The 19606-nt window shown below is 31.7% G+C and overlaps 1 protein-coding gene across 2 annotated transcripts in view; it reads right to left on the bottom strand.

Moving 5' to 3' along the window:
* The window catches only part of LOC148627220 (E3 ubiquitin-protein ligase rnf213-alpha-like), a 140985-nt gene that overhangs the window by 22474 nt on the left and 98905 nt on the right, over positions 1 to 19606 (bottom strand). For both annotated transcript variants that reach the window (XM_088569816.1, XM_088569825.1), the window contains 20 exons: positions 18942 to 19078; positions 17738 to 17954; positions 17042 to 17387; positions 15958 to 16108; positions 14586 to 14926; positions 13254 to 13417; positions 12474 to 12695; positions 11524 to 11735; positions 9807 to 9912; positions 7845 to 7945; positions 7054 to 7230; positions 6098 to 6355; positions 5365 to 5488; positions 4573 to 4841; positions 3550 to 3673; positions 2459 to 2575; positions 2063 to 2170; positions 1242 to 1295; positions 784 to 981; positions 279 to 366 (listed from right to left, as the gene is read on the bottom strand). In XM_088569816.1, coding sequence (XP_088425942.1) covers positions 279 to 366; positions 784 to 981; positions 1242 to 1295; positions 2063 to 2170; positions 2459 to 2575; positions 3550 to 3673; positions 4573 to 4841; positions 5365 to 5488; positions 6098 to 6355; positions 7054 to 7230; positions 7845 to 7945; positions 9807 to 9912; positions 11524 to 11735; positions 12474 to 12695; positions 13254 to 13417; positions 14586 to 14926; positions 15958 to 16108; positions 17042 to 17387; positions 17738 to 17954; positions 18942 to 19078 — 3514 coding nt within the window. The remainder of the gene's footprint in view (positions 1 to 278; positions 367 to 783; positions 982 to 1241; positions 1296 to 2062; positions 2171 to 2458; positions 2576 to 3549; positions 3674 to 4572; positions 4842 to 5364; positions 5489 to 6097; positions 6356 to 7053; positions 7231 to 7844; positions 7946 to 9806; positions 9913 to 11523; positions 11736 to 12473; positions 12696 to 13253; positions 13418 to 14585; positions 14927 to 15957; positions 16109 to 17041; positions 17388 to 17737; positions 17955 to 18941; positions 19079 to 19606) is intronic.

The raw sequence follows: 19606 nt of genomic DNA, 5'->3' as shown, positions 1-19606 counted from the left end.
CAGGGAATTGTCACATTTGTTAATTCAAATCCATTAGAAATTGCCTATTTGTCAAGAGAATTTAAGAAAATGGTTAACATATGATAAAGTCTCCCCACTGCATGACTGAAAATTACAAATTTAATATGAATAAGTTAATTTTTTTTCTGTTGTACAGAATGTTAAATGAATGACTTAAGCATGTTCAACTACATTTATAATCATATCATCTATCATCAATTGAAGATATGATATCCTGAACTTAGCAAATTTGTGAATTTTCTATTAAATATACTTACTATAAAACATGACAGTCTCATCCTTCTTTGTTAATGCATCTTTGACATAAACCATCTCATCATGAGGCATGGTTGGGAAGTAACTATTCTGCAAATGGAAAAAAAATCACTTATAAATTTAAACTTTCATGTACATGTATTACAAAGATCACCAATTTAAAGGTTTCATTTGCGAATGTGTCTGGGTTGTCAATTAAAATATCTTGAGCATTACATTATTATCAGGTTTTGTCTGGATGTCAATTAAAAATATTACACTATTTTAGGATTTAATGCATTCTCTGGCAAAAAAATAAACCTTTGGGAAACACTATGGAAGGTTTTGACATTAATATGGACATGAGGTACTAGTATCATACCCAAGAGATTACAACAAAGTCATAAATACCACTTTTCATTTTTTTAATGCTTTATTTTTTGCCGTCTGTCATTTATAAACTCAACTAAAAAATCAGCTTAACTTTCATTAATAAATTTAATTTTAAAATGCCTTATCTAAACATACTAGCATTAACTCTGGATGTAATGCAAGGTTTTCAAGTGGAGTAAGTAGTGTTCTTTGTCCAGGAAGTTCCATCATTAGTACCCAATAATGTGTAAGGAGACACGTAATGTTCTGTTGTGTCAAATTCATCCCTGTATAAACATTGACACGGCAGTTTTGCCAGATTTTGTTCTTCATAACTTGACTGATCAGTTCCTCCTTGAAGTAATTACATGAAATCATGTTAAACACTTTTTCTGAACCTGTATCATTAAACTATTAAAAAATTCATTTCCATACCAGAAAAATAGAAAATAAGTCAAAAACATAAAAATCTGCAAAAGTTAAGTCAGCTTAAGCAGACAATACTCTTTTTCTAAGAGCACTGGTTTCATGATAAAGCTACAAAGTTCAGTAATTAAATTTCAAAGCATCTTTTCAAAAATATAGGTGGAATAAACATTTAATATTTCTTTTACCTTATTTCTAAATAAATCCTGTCTCATTAGAAACTCCAAAAGAAATGTGAAACCCTGCAATTTAAACATATCAAAATAATAATTTAATGTAACATACATACATGTAGACTGAGAAAAAAAAACATATATAATTGTAATAATAAAAACTAATGCTTTTCTAAGGTATTAGAGCTCATCATCATCAATTCCTCAACATAGAGATTACAATACATACATACAAGTTTGAGTCCTTAGGCAAAAAAACAAATTCCTCCATGCACATATTCATGTAATGTCTAACCTTCCAATAAAATCGCTTCAGTGGTTTAGGAGGACTTGTGCTTATGAGGTTTCAGCATGTAAAACCTTAAGTTGGATTATTTCCCTATAATTCCAATCTAATTAGCATATATCTTTTTCAGGCACATCTACATTTTATGTACAACCTTCCTAATTCATGAAAATCAATTGAGTGGTTTGGGAGTTGTGTACAAACACATAGATAGACAAGGTGATTCTTACATACCCCAACTTTGTTTGCCCGCGGTGATTCTTACATACCCCAACTTTGTTTGCCCGGGGTGATTCTTACATACCCCAACTTTGTTTGCCCGGGGTGATTCTTACATACCCCAACTTTGTTTGCCCGGGGTAATATCAAACCATTTACAATCACATTTACCAGAAAGTTCAAAGCAGTCATGCTTACATAATTTAGGAGTTTTCATGAGTAATGGCACAATGCATAGCTATCTTGAATACTGTAAATAAATTCTATCATAAAAAGTTTCGTTTTTTCATAGCACTTAACCCGAACAATTTATACAATTTTTTCTCAGTACCTGATCAGTGAATTTTTTCTCCTCACTAAATATCTGGCTCATTGTAACTTCTCTGTGGAGAGCTAACAACACTTTGACTCTAAATTTCCACATGTCTCTGTCTTGATCCTATGAAAGTCAAATACTATAATTAATCCTTAAGCCGATAAAGTCATCATTGTTGTTAAAATGAACATTATCCAGAAAATAAACAAAGTTGAACATATTGTTGACAGTTGTGTTAATCAATATGCAACAATTGAACATATCATTTTATTTTTTAAAATATCTCTAAATAAACATCTCCAGAATGTCTTTTAAAACTCCAGGGATAAGAACTAAATGTACATGTATAAAAAAAATGATTATTGAATAAGAATTTGCAGTAAATACCCCTGGTAGTTATAATTATGATACCTGTAGAATTTCCCTGATATCTGTGTCATCTTCTTTTAAAGCTGCCTTGACCACAGCTTCCCTTATATCCTTGTAAAACTGTCCACATACAATGTATCTGTCATGGCACTCCTGTACCTAAGATAAAATAAAATAATAGATAGTATACCTTGTCATACTAAGCAAAACTTCATTAAAAATCAACAACTTAAAGTATTCTAATTTTTATAGTAACCACAAGTAGATGAGCATGTAAACAAAATATAAAAAGTGAAGAAAATTTACAAGCCTGAGAGGACCTAAGTGTGAATGGAAGGACAAATAGCCGTATTTTATAGAGTTGGGATATATTTAACACACCAAAATCTGTGTTACTTGCAATATGTAAACCTAATAACTTGTTTAGAATAATAAGGATTTAAAGATGATCATGTCTAATGACCTCTCATAAATAGAACTGTGAGTGATACCAATTTCCAAATAGTATGTTTTCAAAGCATCCATTACCTATCTTCCTTCAAACACATCTACAAACAATGTCCAACCATCATATACAGCTTCCTCAAAGTCATCTGAAGTTGTATATTAAACCTTTCAATTGGATTATGTCCATTCAAAGCATTTAGCAACAACTACTTTCCATCATGCACATCTAATACTTGATGCCCTATCTTGATACAAAATTTCATCAAATTTTGATAAATGGTTTTATGCCAGAAGTAGCTCCTTCAATGAACACGGATAAATGATGGACAGACTGACAGACAGACAATTTTATTCCTATACACCCCAAAACCTTGACTGTAAGCGGTTTCAAGTGGTTTAAAAAGAAGAGTACTAGCAATATAAAATTAATATAAATTGCTACCAATAATTTTTTCTTCCTCTCTCTGCAGGGCTAATCAGAATTTCAGGTTAAAAGGGGCATAAAAAAAATAAAATGGCAAGCTAAGCAAGGCAAGAAAATTTTAGGCATTAGAATGTGTGGGGAATCAAAATTTGATGCAAATATTTTAGGGAGGGGGCATTTGCTAAGTGTGTGTCTCTAAACGTTAAAAAATTATAAAAAAAAAAAGACATTTGGCCAGTATGACAAAGAAGGATGTAAATACCTCTTTATTTTCAAAATCAGGTAACTTCGTCCATTTCAAGAAATCCATTGCATCTGATTTTTCTGTCAACCTTTGGTAGGTTTCCAAACCATAAGTTCTACAGACTTGTTTGACAAAGTATTGTCTACAAGTAAAATCATAAACTTGAGGGTTATGGAAAGCAAAAACAATGTCCCATTATCCTATAAGTTACAACTTCAAATAGAACAACACACAAACTCTAATAATCATTACTAAGGGCTCTCAAAACATCAACTGTGGATAATACAGTAACTTATCAATATTAGGTCATTCAAAACAAAAAACAACAAAAATAATAATTAGGTTTAAATAGATGAAAATTATACTAAAGGTCAATTTGATTTAATGCTGGTGAATAAACATGTGTTTACAAGAGTAATCAAGGGAACCAAGATTTTATCAAAAAGAACACAATCCAGAGACAAAGACCAGACAAGGAAAACAGACAAACACAACAAAGAACATAAAATAACCAAAATAATAAGTACAAAGAAACAAAAATAAATGAGCAACTAAAAAAAAAACCTATAAACTAACAGCATGGACTAGGTGCACCAGTAGGGTAACCATCCTCAGCTTTTCTATAAACACCTGTCGAGTTGCTCATAAAAAGCCAAGTCAGCAATTAACAAAATCTCTGTAAAGCCTTTTAACAGTGAGATTTACAACCATTTGACTAATAAAATGTTCTCCCAAGATTGTCAGGCTTGTGAGGGAGGAAAGCTCAGTTTTCCTGGATGCAAAATCAGGGAAACATGTGTCCAAATACATATTCTTCATACCAATAAAAGTCTTTATTATGATTCAAAAAATTTTGATAGACAGTCATTAAGAACAGGAAATGTTCTCCTCAAGAAAAGATATATATGTATATATATATTATGACTGGTCAATTGAAACCTTGATTTATTGTAAGCATAAGATATTTATATATATTTTTATAATACTCAAAACCATTTTGTATATAAAAAAAACTCCATCTATTTAAATTCAGATATATACCTTGGCCAAGGAGATCGACAGTCATCACAAACTTGTCCAGCAGTTTCAAACAGTTGAACTTCACTTGCTTTTAATACTCCACCATTATTTCCACAAAATTTGTGAATATAATTGGCAACTTTAGTAAGAGCAAACTTAGTCTTAGCAATATTCTCTATCCTTTCAAGAATTCCTACATTAAGCATACATATATTTGGACACGCTTCTCTCAACATTCTGGAAATAACTGATATGTCATCATATTGTTGATACTGCTGGTTAAGAGAATCCTTTAAAAATAGAAAAAAATACTAGAAAACTGTGAAATGATAATATGTATCTTCTGACCTCCAAATTGATTTTAATCAAAACCTAAAATAGGATCTGCACAGTTGGAATATGCAATAAAGATTCTGTGAAAGTTTCAATAATTCCATTCAGTGGTGGAGTTGGAGATATGGATAAAAGTAGGGTCCCTCACTTTCCCATATTCCAAAGTCCATGTTTTGCTATGTGAAACCTCAAATTTTGATCAAAATCTAATTAACTAAACATAACTGCACTTCTACCCTCAGAAGAATTAAACATTAAAGATGTAAATTATTTTTGTATAGGCTGAAAGGCCAAACAAAATTAGCTTAAAACAATCTGTTGAGCAGTTGAGGAGGAATTACATTTTCAAGAAATGTAGACAAATAGATATGGTGATCCTATATATCTCATAAAACTAATTGTGGGGATTTCAGTATACTTATAATGAAATGAGATGGAATTACAAACCATTAATTAAATAAATGGAAATGATTAACTTACCTCTTTACATTGTAAGATGAGAAGACACAATTCTATCATTTGCCTTGAGTCTGAGTTGTCACCTCTGACCAACTGCATGCCATGTTCAAAGTATGTACTCAGGTGTTCCATCACATCAGTCCCACTGTAAATTCATACAGGAAAAATACACAAATGACAAAACACAATTTTTTACTTGATAATAAATAGGTGATACCAAACATGGTCAATATATTATGGTACATGATATAAGTTGTTTTTTTTATTAATGTCATCATATTGTTGGCATGTGTTGTATGTAATGTCATGTACAGGAAGTTGATAAAAGAAAGCAACCAAAATCACTTATAAAGTATGCTTAATCTATATAAAGCCACACACCAAACTTGAAATCAATCCATCCTGTGGCTGCCAAGATTTTGGTGATAAAATTTTTCTCTATCAAACCATATAGTGAAAAATGGCAAAGTTCCAGGAAACAGGTGGTTGATTCTCTATCAAACCATATAGTTCCACGAAAAAGGCAGCTAAACTTTGTTTACAAAATATTCCCCTTTTAAATAAAGGCACACACAATTTTTTTTTATATCAATCCATTCATTGGGAGCCAAGATAACTGAGGAAATTCTGACAGATTGACAGAATAGGTGATTCCATTATACCACTTACCTGTTAAGTGGTAGTATAAAATGCTTGGGAAAAAATCCATCCCTATCAAAACTAGTTAGCTTAGGACAAGTCTATTGAAACCAACCTTGTTTGCATGAGCAGCTGAAGAAGGACAGATCTTACAACTGGATTAGGATCAATGGAATCCTGGAATACAGTCAGTTGCCTAGATATGAATCTTTCTCCACGTTCAGATTTGTCAAGGCCAACTACATAAGATTGTAGTTTCTGTATAACTTGAGGTGATGGAGAAGTTCCATCAGCAAAGCACAACTGTGAGATTACATCCATGAAAAATCTGTTACATCTTCTTCTAAACTCTTGATATTTAGTGACATGTTCCCTATAAACATAATGAGATAAAATAATTTAATATACTTTTTTGGATTACCCATCTTCATGTCAATTATTTCAGGAAAGAGAACATTTTTTTTTTAAATTCTGGATACTGTGGGGTATAAAATTCACAAATACAAAGTAGTTTTTATCTTGCTTATTAACCTTGGATCTGCATCTTTAATTTGCAAGTGATAAGTTTGGTTAACTTACCAAATTCATCAAAAAAAACAAACAAACAAAAATCAAATGAAACAAAACCTTAAATGTACTAATCATTTATCTCCCCACGTAGCTAATGATATAATTTTTTTCAAATATAAACACACCTGCTTAAGTTCACTATATATCTGTAAGACTGTTTAACTACCAACACAAAAACTTGATAAGAGGTTCAATTGTTTTCATGAACAAGAAATCTGAGCCAATGCCCACTAAGGATACCCCCAATCCTCAACTTTAGTGTATGGTAAAAATGTAAACTGTGCGTCAAACAGGAAGGCGTTGTCACCAAAGCCTAAAATCAAATCCCTCGATATGACATACCTATATACAGCTAGTGCCAAAATATCAAATGGCTCTGACAAGTAGTGGCAAACTGTTACTAAAAAAAAAATGACTGAAGGAATCAAGGACATAGGTAAAAATATACTGTCAACACCCAACAGAGCAGAGTATAACAACTGTCAAGCAGATACCAGTTACCTTTTCTGTAAATCCTCAGGATTGAAGTTCTCTGGTAAAGTTGATTGACAAGAACTACACTGATGATTTTCCACAATAAATTCCTTGTAGCATTGCATACAGAAAACATGCTGACATGGTAATTTGAAAGGTTGACTTCTTATGTCTCTTTCACAGTTTTCACATTTTGACAACAGACTGTTCACACAAAGAAAAAATAAAAACACTAAAAATGATGGAAAATATAAATTGGATAACACAAAGCTTGTATATTGTCAGTAAATTTTAACTGAATTCTTCTCATGCAAAACCTCTTGAATTTCCTTGTTACAAATTCAGATGTTGTTACATTGTATGTTATTTCACTAGCGCATTTTTCGATTTTACTTTAACTATTCTATTTGAGCTGTCAAAATTCATTGACTGTATAACTGCAGGTGCAAAACAGTCAGCCATCAGCTGCATTAAACCTTTTTTGTTACATCCTAAACATTTCACAGTTATCTCCCCTGCTGAAGTTCAACATTGTCTTTCTTAATATTTGAAAATACATTTTTCTAACCCTCTGTGTTGCAATACATAGAAAATAACAGTGAACTGACTTGAATATACAGAAAATTTTATATTTGTTAACAGACATAGTTCTACAAGATTTGGACAGTTAAATTGACAGTGTTTTTCTGAAATTAATTGTGCAGCAGAAATTAAAATCATTAACAAATGATGGACTGTCCATAAAGAGGTCAAAATTATGTGATACACGCTTAAATGATGTAGGTTGGCAGGTATGATTTGTATATTTCAAGACTTACCCAAAACACTGATTTAAAATCTTCTCATTCCTTCCTTTTAAATGAGCTTCTATTTTCTCAAATGTCGGCAATGTTTTCAAATCTGCTTTGTCTCCTAATTTCTGCATAAAAAATTTAAGGGTGCAAGTGCAACAAAAAAACATGTTGTGGATTCATAGATATTATAGCTAAGGCATTAGTTCACAAAAAAAGAAGACTAGTAGGAGTAAAGTGAACTACAAATACTGTGAACAAGCTCACAAAGAGAATACCCCCTGCTCTAAATGATGGAGTTAAATGTATAAGCCCAATTAGCTCCATTTGAAGTCCTCCAAAAGTAAAAATATTTCTTCATGCTCATACACATGATGCCCATGCTTCCTATAAAATTCATCCAAATCCCTTAAGTGGTTTTGGAGAAGTAGTGCTGACGAAATTTCAACATGTAAATCCCTCAAGTTTAATTATCTCCCCTTAGAGTCCTAAAACAATAACCATATTCCTACTTGGAAATTTTAATATGATCCCTCTGGTGTTTTCTGGCAGTGATTCTTTGTCCGACTTTGACTCAAAAATAACCATTTTTTATAAAAACTTTTATAAAATGCAAATAAAGCTATTAATATCAGCTTTAAGTATGATTAAAGTATATGAGGATATGTTAGAGTTCAAATTACTTGAACATTTACGGTAAAAGCAAGAGTTATCATTCCACAGTTACATAGTTCCATTTCCAGTATATGAAAGACAACAAATATTAAGGTTGCAGACAAATATTGCAGACAGTGCAGATTAGGGCATTATAAGGGGTTATATTCAGCCCAAAATAGGTTATCTAAATAGATATTAACATTGCTGACAAGCAAAATCCTTGGGTAAAACAAGAGACGGTCATGAAAGACGTCAGTTGCATGGACATATTCCAGGACTAAAATATTATAGGAGAAAATGGCATCTGAACATGTAATAGCTATGAAATACATTTGCACTACAATCTCCAACCTCCCTATAAAATTTCATGGAAATTCCTAGAGCGGTTAAGGAGTTGTGCTGACAAGGTTTTGACATGTTAAACCCTTAAGCTGGATTATCTCCCCTTAGAATCATCTAACAGTATTTATATTCCTTCATGCACATCTACATAAGATGCCCAAACTTTCTATTAAATTTAATCAAAATCCTTTAAGCAGTTAGAGGATTTGTGCTGACAAAGTTTTAACATGTAAAACCCTTAAGCTGGATTATCTCCCTCTGAAGTCCTCTGACAGTAATCATATTCCTTCATGTACATCCACATATGATGCCCAAATTTCCAATAAAATTTCATCAAAGTCCCTTGAGTGGTTAAGGAGGAGTTGTGCTGACAAGGTTTTAACATGTAAAACCCTTAAGCTGGATTATCTTTCTTTTGGAATCTTCTGACAGTATTTATATTCCTTCATGCAAATCTACATATGATGCCCAAACTTTCTATAAAATTTCATCAAAATCCCTTGAGCGGTTAGAGAGGATTTGTGCTGAAAAGTTTTTTACATGTAAAAACATTAAGTTGGATTTTCTCCCTTTGAAGTCCTCGGACAGTAATCATTTTCCATCATGCACATCAACATATGATGCCCAAACTTCCAACAAAATTTCATCATAATACATTGAGTGGTTTAGGAGTTGCGCTGACAAGAAATATGAACAGATAGAAGGTGTGATTTCTTTACACCCCTAGACTTTGTTTACAAGGGGTATCATGATATCATATACCGAAATGCAGCATAATACGACCATATCTAGTTCAACTCTGTTCACTTCTGTTAAGTGTGAACACAATATTAGCTTTTGACATACTTAAACATAGGGACTTTCAGTTAAATATGGCCCTACTTATAATATACGCCTGGGGAAAACAGCTCAGGTCCTATATTCATGAGGTTATTTTTCTCTGCTTTTAACAATAAAATTATTTTGTTTTCAATAAGGAGGTAAACTCACAGTCCATAAAGCCATGCATCTGATCACTTCAGAGCTGTCACTATCATCTGCCATACAAATATGTTCAATGAACAGCTTCACTATCATAGTTTTTGTCCATTTGTACCTGAAAAATATAAAGAACATAAAACAAACTTACCTACTGCAATGCTGATTCTTTGACTGAAATCATTCACATAGAAATTAAAACATCTAAACAAATAAGACATTTTCTACAGGAAAAAATTTATTCAAAAATTACTTTTTGTCAATAAAAACCTTTCATACTTTAGACCTAAAATCCTGTCATCATATTTACAATATTCCAATCATAAGTTTCAAAGTTTATCTCTTATTGAGTGCCTATGCTTAATTGAACAGAAAACATAAACTCTTTTTGAACTCCCAGTCTAGTCTGAAAATGTGTCTTTTTCTATTTTATTTACTTTTTCTTATAGTTGCTGTATATCAATAGTGGTATTTTATTCCATTTATTTAAAGGAGGTGTGACGCAAACAATTATTTTTTCAATTCTTGGTTTATTTGATTTATTACACCTCATATACAGATAATCAAAACGTCCCTTGTAGTCACTTAAGTCATTTTATTTAAAATAAATTGATTCAAAATAGACGATGACCCAAGCCATTTGAATTTTAATTAGCCATGTGGTCAAATGACAGTGTTATGACATTGGTTCTCAATAAATAGATCATGTGGTTGAAATGCGTGTGGCTACTGCATTTTTTACATGCTTACTTCTAAGAAGTTTTGATTTATCACAAACATACTTACAGTTGTATCAATTTAAATCACTTTGAGAATAAAATGATAAACAATGTCAGAAATATTAAATTATTACATATATGAAGAATAGACTACCCACAGTGAGACCACATGTAAGATTGAACTTTTAAGTAAATTCATATTCTAAGATTCAAACTGTTCCGATCTTTAATGAAAATATTTATTTCACCCCTTTTTTATGGAAAATTACTCCTGACAAGTGTACCAGTACCAGAGAGTGTAATATAAAGGTTGCATACTTAAGCTTCCTAGTCTTCTAAATCATTTTAGCTCAAATTAAATATTTTAACTGACCTATAAAAAAATATTGTCCGTACCGGAAAAGCTTCCTTAAACTCACCTAGGGTCACCTTGTGGGAATGTATGTCTAACAAAAAATGAAAAGCTGACAGAAAACGAGAAGAAATTTAATCTTCTTGCTTTCTAAACATGATTATTGCACCCATACACAGATCAGTTGTCCACTCTGCATCATATATACAAGCTATTTTCAAAGATTTAGTAATTTTTTCGGGCATGTGTATACATATTCAATGTACCCTAATGGAGATTGAGACCAAATAATATAGCACTTCCATATTCGGTATTACTTCTGGTTTTCATTTATGCATACCGGTATTGATTAGATCGTCGAGAAAACACAAATAAATCATTCTATCTTTATTTAGTGCTAACCTGATGAGAATACATTTGTTACACTCGTATCTAAACATACTATAGTTTTTATAAGTATAAATGTTTATAAAATTATATTTTTTGTGTCATGTCTCCTTTAATAAATGTCAAGTCTTATTTAATTGTATTCTATTTTGATTTCACTATTGATGATTTATGTTTTGACATTTAAAGGCATAATATCACCAAAAAAATTAAGTCAAGTTTCAGAATCCTGTTATTTAAAATAATTGGATACATAAAATTTTTTAGATACCTTGCATCCACAAGACCAGCTTCGCATCTCAGTTCATTCAAATATTCATGGTTATCAGCATTTTGTTTGAAATGGCCAAAGATTCTCTCAATTGGCTGACGGTAGAGACAGACCAGCTGAAGCCATTTGTTTCTGGTTTCCACCTTATTCAAAGCATCTTTTGCAGGTTTAAGCTCTTCAATCAAAAGCTGGAGGGCCAATACATCTAAGGTCTATACAAGAATCATATAGGAGTTTATGTTTATGAAATACATTACTTACCAGTACACAAAATGTATTTCCTGATGTTATAAAGCTAGTATGTTCACTTCATCATGGCATATAATTTCTATTAATCTTTCGTTTGATACAATCAATAAAACAAACTCAGCAGGATCATGTTTCACAACAAAAAAATATTTCTATTTTCTTTCCTCAACTCTCTTTATGGTTTTACACATTCAAAATTAAGTCAAGGAATTGATGATGTTACAAACATAATGACGTCACATTAAATAACAAACTTGTATTTCTGAAAATGTCTATGCGATCTTCAAATATATATTATGTCAGTGTTCTTTATATACTTTGTACAGGTCTGATAAATTATGCATAGACAGTGCATAGGTGGACCTACAACTTAGTGAAATGCATTACTGCACTTGTACTAAAAACTGTAATACGAACTATACTGTAAAACACAGTACTGAAAACCTACTAAAACATACAGTACTGAAAATGTACTGTATAACACAGTACTGAAAACGTATTGTAAAAGACAGTACTGAAAGCCTATTGTAAAATTCAATTATGGAATAGTACTGTAAGTAACAGAACTGTAATGTTATTGTAAATGACAGTGCTGTAATGTCACTATATAATACAGTACTGTTTCAGTAGTCATTACAACAGTACAGTTACAGTTCTTCCAAAAAGTATTGCAAAGCAATTTTTAAGGAATGAAAACTTACCATTTCCTCGTCAGTGACAAGATTGTTGTTGGATTCCTTTTCCTGTACTTCCACAATCCTTTTACTACAATCTGGCCAAACAGAAACAATCTGTGAAAAGTTCTTGAATCTTGTAGCATAGAAGACATAGACTATGTGAGAACTGATTATGGACTGGAGAATGTTGCCAAAAACTTCACGTAATAATGTTCTGCATCCATTCACAATACTTTCACAGATGAGCTAAAAAATATATATCATTTCACACATTTATTAATATTGAACAAACAGAATTATAGAAATTAGTTTTTTTTATTTATAGCAAAATTGAGCCAATGTTTTAGGTTTAAATGGACAGCATCAACAAGCAGAAAGTTATGCTATCAGCTTGTCTGAACCTTTTGGTCAATAAATTTAATAGATAGCATAAGATTTATCTTTACTAAAATAACTTGTTTCAGCATGAATCAAAGCATAAATCAGAACTGAAAAAAAAAAAGATGACAAAGGGCTATATTTATTTTTGCTATAATTAGATTTTACCATCATACAATACTTCTTCAGAACATTTTCTTGGACTGTGACGTTGATCTGTGGTTGTTATATTTGATACTACATGTGTAATTTATACTGGTAGATAATATGCTATTTCAAAATCATGAAAACTTAATTTCATATTTTCTCAGACATGCTTAAAAATCTTGATGAAATTCTACTTAAACATCATATTTTAAAAATAAATTTCACAGATGTGAATGTAGGTGTCAGCTGTGCTATTTCCCTACCTTTTATATTACTTACATTGCTTTCTTCTTCTGACTGAACAGGGTGGGACATATATACCATATCCCTTATGTAAGCTTTGAAAATGTGCAAAAAACTTTCTCCATAACCTGACAGCAATTTCCCAAAGGGCCAAGCATGAAATATATCTCCTGCCTTCAGTACCAATTCTAGCAGATTTTCTGTATAATTCAGAGCATAGAATGCAATGTTATCATAAATTTCAAACATCTCAGTAAGTACTGGAAACCAGTATTGGATGGGCCATACAAGCAGTTATTCAAATACAAGTTTTAAGTACAATATAGACAAGTTTAATTTTTTTTGTATTGTACAATAAACTAAATCATACCTACTATAGAAAATGGTATGTAGTATAATAGTTAGTTGTAAATAATGCCAACATGACATTTTATATGACACAATATTTTGTGCCACAAAAATGAAATCCATATCATCATTTAAGGACAGTTAATTGTAATATAGATAATGAACATCCAGTTGTAAAGGTAAGGGATAGTCATGTGACACAAAGCTGGTCACTGGTTAATATATATATATATATAACAGTTCATTTAAGAAAAAATAGTTTTCAACTAAATATATACCATCTACCAACTAGTTTTAAGATAATTCTAAATATTGAATGCACTAGTAATACTTTGAGAAAGTTAATACCCCTAAATTCAAATAGATTGATATATTGAACCCTTAAGTTCCATTATTTCCCTATCCCAGGCAATAAACATTAATTATTTTCCTTCATAAGAAGCAGAATTTATATAAAATTTCATCATCCAATGCTTCATACCAATAGCACTTTTTAAGGATTTTAACATGTTTAACCATTATATTTGGTTACCTCCCTTTGATGTCTTCTGCCACTATTTATATCACTTCATGACAACCACTTATGATGCCCAACCTTCTAATAAGACTTCATCTTAATCTCTTGAAGGATTTAAGAGCAGTTATGCCTACAAGGTTTTAATATATAAAAACCATTGTGCTTACAATATTATAACATATGAATTATCTTCTTCTGGAATACTTTTGTCCATTATTCTCCTCTCCAAGCACATTGATATGAGATGCCCAACCTTCCAACACATCTTCATCAAAACCCATCTCGAGGATTTGAAGGCACTGGCTTCCAAGAAAAGTGGATGGGTGAGCAGACAGACAGATGAAGGTGATTCCTATTTACCCTTTCATTAACATTGTTTACAGGCAGTATAATAAGAACTGTCTCCTCTTAACATATATCTAATAATCAAACTAAAGTTGAATAAGTATTTACGGCACATCTACTGATACAAAATTATTTCTTTCTGATCTAGCATTAATTACCTTTATTTTCCATGGATTCCCTAATACTGTGTAATATGCTTTCAATCTGGTCAAATATCAGCCATGAAAAAGGTAGCATTCCTGAAAACACTCTACCTGAGGCTGAGGTAGTTCTGATAATGACCTCATGTATTTCTTGATGCTGATTGGGTGACACTATGGATGAATATTTCAGTTGTGTCAGCTGAGGGTTATTTATAATGTGTAACCACATGTCTAATTTCCATTGTTGTATATTGTCATCACGTAGAATATCCAAGTTTCTGTTAGTGTCAATGAAGGCAATGATACTAGCTATGATTGGTTTTACTTTAGAAATCAAGTGCTGACTTATACTTTTCCTACAAATGCGAAGAAAATTCAATATGAAAATTTCCACATACATTTGCTTTTAGGCTAGCTATACATATATCAGGTTTGAGTACTTTGCTTTGTGTTTGGGGTTTAGGCATAACTTGAAGAAATTACATTTGTCCTGTTTGAGATTCTATTCAGATACTAAGGATTCAATATTAAATAGTTACATATGTAAAATGTCATTAGGAGATAGTTGACAGGGTACAAATGCCAATGTAGCAAGTTTCAATAATTCTCAAAAACATATTTACATTTATAATACAAAAAGCCTTTTTTAGAAACAAGTGGAAATTAGTTCTAACAAGAGGCTCCCAGGAGCCTGAATCGCTCACCTTCTTGAATTTTGCCTTTCAAAGGCAATAAATTAAACAGGAAGTTGTCCAACAATTTTGACTCAAGAAGTCTTTGGTAGGACTTATCACAAGATCTTTTCAACAATTGAAAGTTTCTTTTAATCTATCATAGTTTTCAATATATTGACTGAAAACTATTTTAAAAAAAAAGTCATTTTTCCCCTTTCAAGGGCAATAACTCTTACAAGGAGTCTGAAGACTTTTGTAGTCCTAATAATATGGATCATTTCAGCTATTGAAAGAATTTGGATAAACCTAACGGTTTTGAAGATATATGTGAAAAACTACTATCTGACCCCTATGGTCTATTTTTAGTAATGGCGGCCATGTTTTTTGACAAATCAAAACCCCCCACATCATTTATATGCAGGATACCCCAACAAATATTCATACCAAGTTTGGTTCTAATTAGTCAAGTAGTTTTGGAGGAAAAGAGTTTTGTAAATTGTTAACGACAATGACGGATGACGATGACAGAAGACGACGGATGCCAAGTGATGGCAATACCTCATATGGCCTGTGGCCAGGTGAGCTAATAAAAAAGACATTTATACCAAATCAAATGTATAATAAAATGCAAGTTTTACATTTATACCAAATCAAATGTATAATAAAATGCAAGTTTTCATATTTTGAAAGTATGGCAAGTTCTTTAAACTAACCTAAATGTCCCAGATTTGTTAATATTTTCAGGTCTAGAAGCCAGTTGCATGAGGCAATCAGTATAAGGTGCCAGCTCATAGAAACTTTCTTTCTCTTTGATCATCTCTGTTGTGTGTAAAACTATACCAGAGAGGACTGAGATAGGGTTGTCTACAAATGAAATATAATGAGTTCAGCTTTGACTAAATCCATAAAGCTGGTACAAGTGTACAACCATGAAAAGAGAAAGATTGAACAAGATTTTTAGGTCCCGGTGCATTTTCTTCTTGACTTTGTCATCTAAAGCTATGTAATTAGAAGACAAATATGAATTAATTTACCTAATCCAGACATTACGGTGTAGGCTGAAATAACAAAGAATTATAATTGTTTATATATTTTCCAATTTCAAGTCTAGTTACTTTAGTTTGTAATATTTAGCTTACAGTAAGGACCCCTTTTGGCCTCATAATTTAGGCATTTTTGAAATTTGATTAAAGCTGATTTCTAAGTAGTAGTAGTGTAGTAAAATGGTCACAAACACAGAATATAAGATGTTTTTGACAAGATTTATGACATTATTCCAAAAATAACAATATGCATTTATGTAACTTTTACAAAAACCCTTAACTTTTAACATTTCTGCAATTTTTAAGATGTTTTTTGTGTAGAACGGAAGTGGCCATACATCTGTTGACACAATATTTTTACACAAGTTGTAACTGGCAATTATATGAAGCATGAGAATCAACATGCATGTGGCCACTGTTAAAAGAGTGAAAAACTGTGCAAAATTTTGTGTTTTCCAGCCTTTTTTAACAGATTTTCCCAATCACAGCCAAGTTTGAAGGTCATATATGACTGAATATGTTCAAATTATTACCATAAATCAATCAAATCAACTATAAAACACATTAAAGAGCTGAAGAAACAACATTTTCTTCATGTAGACTTTGTTTTTTTTTACGCCAATTTTTGCCTTTACCGAATCAAATTCTTTGAGTTGAGGAAGGATTTGAGGAAAATCTTGAGATTTTTTATGAAACTGGGCTCTGATCTAAACATCTATTCTTATTCACTTTAGAAATGTTTAAAACTACTTACCTGTTTTATTTTCTAGAAGATCTAGAACTATTTTTAACCTTTGTGTTGTTCTTCCTGAATCTGATGAGAGATCCTTTAAACATGCTAAAGCAGGATGTATACAGTTTACAATGAACTTTTCCATATCAAAATTCTGCTCAGTGGGTTGCTCTGATTGGGTAATACCAGCAGCAATATCCCCAGTGTCAATGTCATCTATACACATGGTACTGAAAGATTCTTCAAGTCCTACCTTAGGTTTCTGTGATAGAATTTCACTACAGGTCTTCCCTTGCAGATTTCTCAATGGTGGAAGGATGGACGACATGTGAATATCATCGATGTGAGCAGAATGCCATAACCCACACTAAGAAAAATTAAATTTGTAAATGAGTAAACATAGTGTAAAATTATTTCAAATTGTTCTATAAAATTTCTATCTATATTGAAATTTTGTTCAGCCCAAGGCTAACTTCTTAAACCAGCTACTGCATGAAACTTGAGCATGATCTATAACCTAAAAATTCATAATCCCAAAATAAAATTTCACCTTCTCAAGGGTTTTTGCTAACATATCTGAAAACTGTTTGTTGCAGAATGAATAGAAAGAGCTAGAAGGGTAAAATCATTCAATGAAAATTTTGTTTTTAAATTCATTGATTTATGAACATTCGTGCATGCACAATTCTCAAAATTATATAGATATCATATAGATACCTGGAAACCAGTAAATGATGAAGCAGATATAGCTGGAAGCTGGACAAGTATAACAACATGGGATTTTACTCCAAATGATTTAGCCTGATGAAGTTGGAGTTCTCTTTGTAGAATGTATCTGGAACAGGCAATAACGTCTGTATTGTGTCCAATACATGAACACTGAACCATGAGTAGTGAATCTGTCTCAGCCTTACTACATCTGTCTGCAAATGACCTGCACAGTAAACAAAAATGCAATAAATATACCGTATTTTTTGGACTATATGTCAATACTTTTTTTTAGCTAAGTGTCAGCCTCGACTTATGGTCCACTTCGACTAATATAAGGATTTTTCCTTAAATATGCAAATTTATACCCATTTTCTGTATGTCGTAACACATTCGCACGTGGCTCAAATTATAATCAGTTAACGTGTTGGCAAAATGGCTAATTGCAACCAAATTTACAGGTGACAATTTTTTTATGGTATTTTGAAATGCCATGTAATATTGTTTATTAATTACTGCCAGTAATTATGATCTATTCATCAAACTAATTTCCTGCTAATTTCACACCTGGGTGCCGACGCTTCACATGTTTATGATTTCGTACACCTGATGATCTAAGGCTTCAAAGCAATTGCCACGCAATTAAAAAAAAATTTTGAACTCGTGGACAAAGTACACTTAAACAAAATATAAATATCAATTTAATTCAGAAATACTATACAAAGTAACATCGTTGGAATATGCTGTGAAAAACAAATCGCTCAACTTGGATCTCTGCTGATACTTATGGTATAAATGCACACGTCTGAACCTCGACTTATCTGGAAAATTCGACTTATCTATGTTTTCTTTCTTGATTCTGGTCAAAATTCAGTAATTTGACTTATACTCCACAACGATTTATAGTCCGAAAAATACAGTACATATTGGTAACTATGTTAATTTGACAGTGCAAAACAAAGGTTGTTCTATTTCATGTGATAAGTGTTTTCTTACTGCTCAGAGGCTTTTTCTTATCAACCTACAAATTGATTTTTAACATACCACCAAAAGTCTCTCTTCATCACATTAATAGTAAACAGGGCATACTGGTAAACATCTTTGCATATTGAAAGATTGACAATTCAGAAGCATTTATTTATGTACATAATGAATTTTTTCAAACTCCTGAGATATAAAGAAACATTCCAATTAAATAAATGTATAACATTACTTGATTTTTCTACTGAATTGCTGTTCTGTATGAAACTGTTGTAAGGAAAGGGATGTCACGTTTTGTCTGTCAATTGTCAAACACTTGCAGAGTTCAAGAACTTCTACTGGGGTCATGATTCTTGATTTAGTTGTTATCTAAAAGAAAACCGTTTTTACATAAAGCAGTTATATGTGCTTAGACCAAAATATTTCAAAGTTAAATGCCTATCCATTATATTTGAAATAAAAACAAGAGGCTCCCAGGGGCCTGAATCACTCACCTGGTTGAATTTTGCCTTTCAAGGGCAATAAATTTTATATAATAAAAGAAGTTGTCCAAAAATTTTGACTCGGGAAGACTTTGGTAGGACTTATGATAAGGATCATTTCAGCATCTGAAAGTTTCTTCTTATCTATTAATAGTTTTCAAGACATTGGCTGAAAACTGTAAAAAAAAAACCCATAATATTCCCCCTTTCAAGGGCAATAACTCTTACAAGTAGTCATCTCACAACTTTTATCTCTGAAGACTTTTGTAGTACTAATAATAAGGATCATTTCAGCTATTGAAAGAATTTGGCTAAACCTAACAGTTTTGGAAATATATGCTAAAAACTACTGTCATATCCCTATGTTCTATTTTCAGTAATGTTTTTCTACTAAAAAATGTTTTTCGACATAACA

This window comes from Perna viridis, chromosome 1 (genome assembly GCF_037379345.1).
Source record: "Perna viridis isolate PV_CMFRI_1.1 ecotype Kerala chromosome 1, ASM3737934v1, whole genome shotgun sequence".
NCBI lineage: Eukaryota > Metazoa > Mollusca > Bivalvia > Mytilida > Mytilidae > Perna > Perna viridis.
The sequence above is the reverse complement of the archived record's forward strand: the minus strand, read 5'-3'. Positions and strand labels throughout refer to the sequence as shown.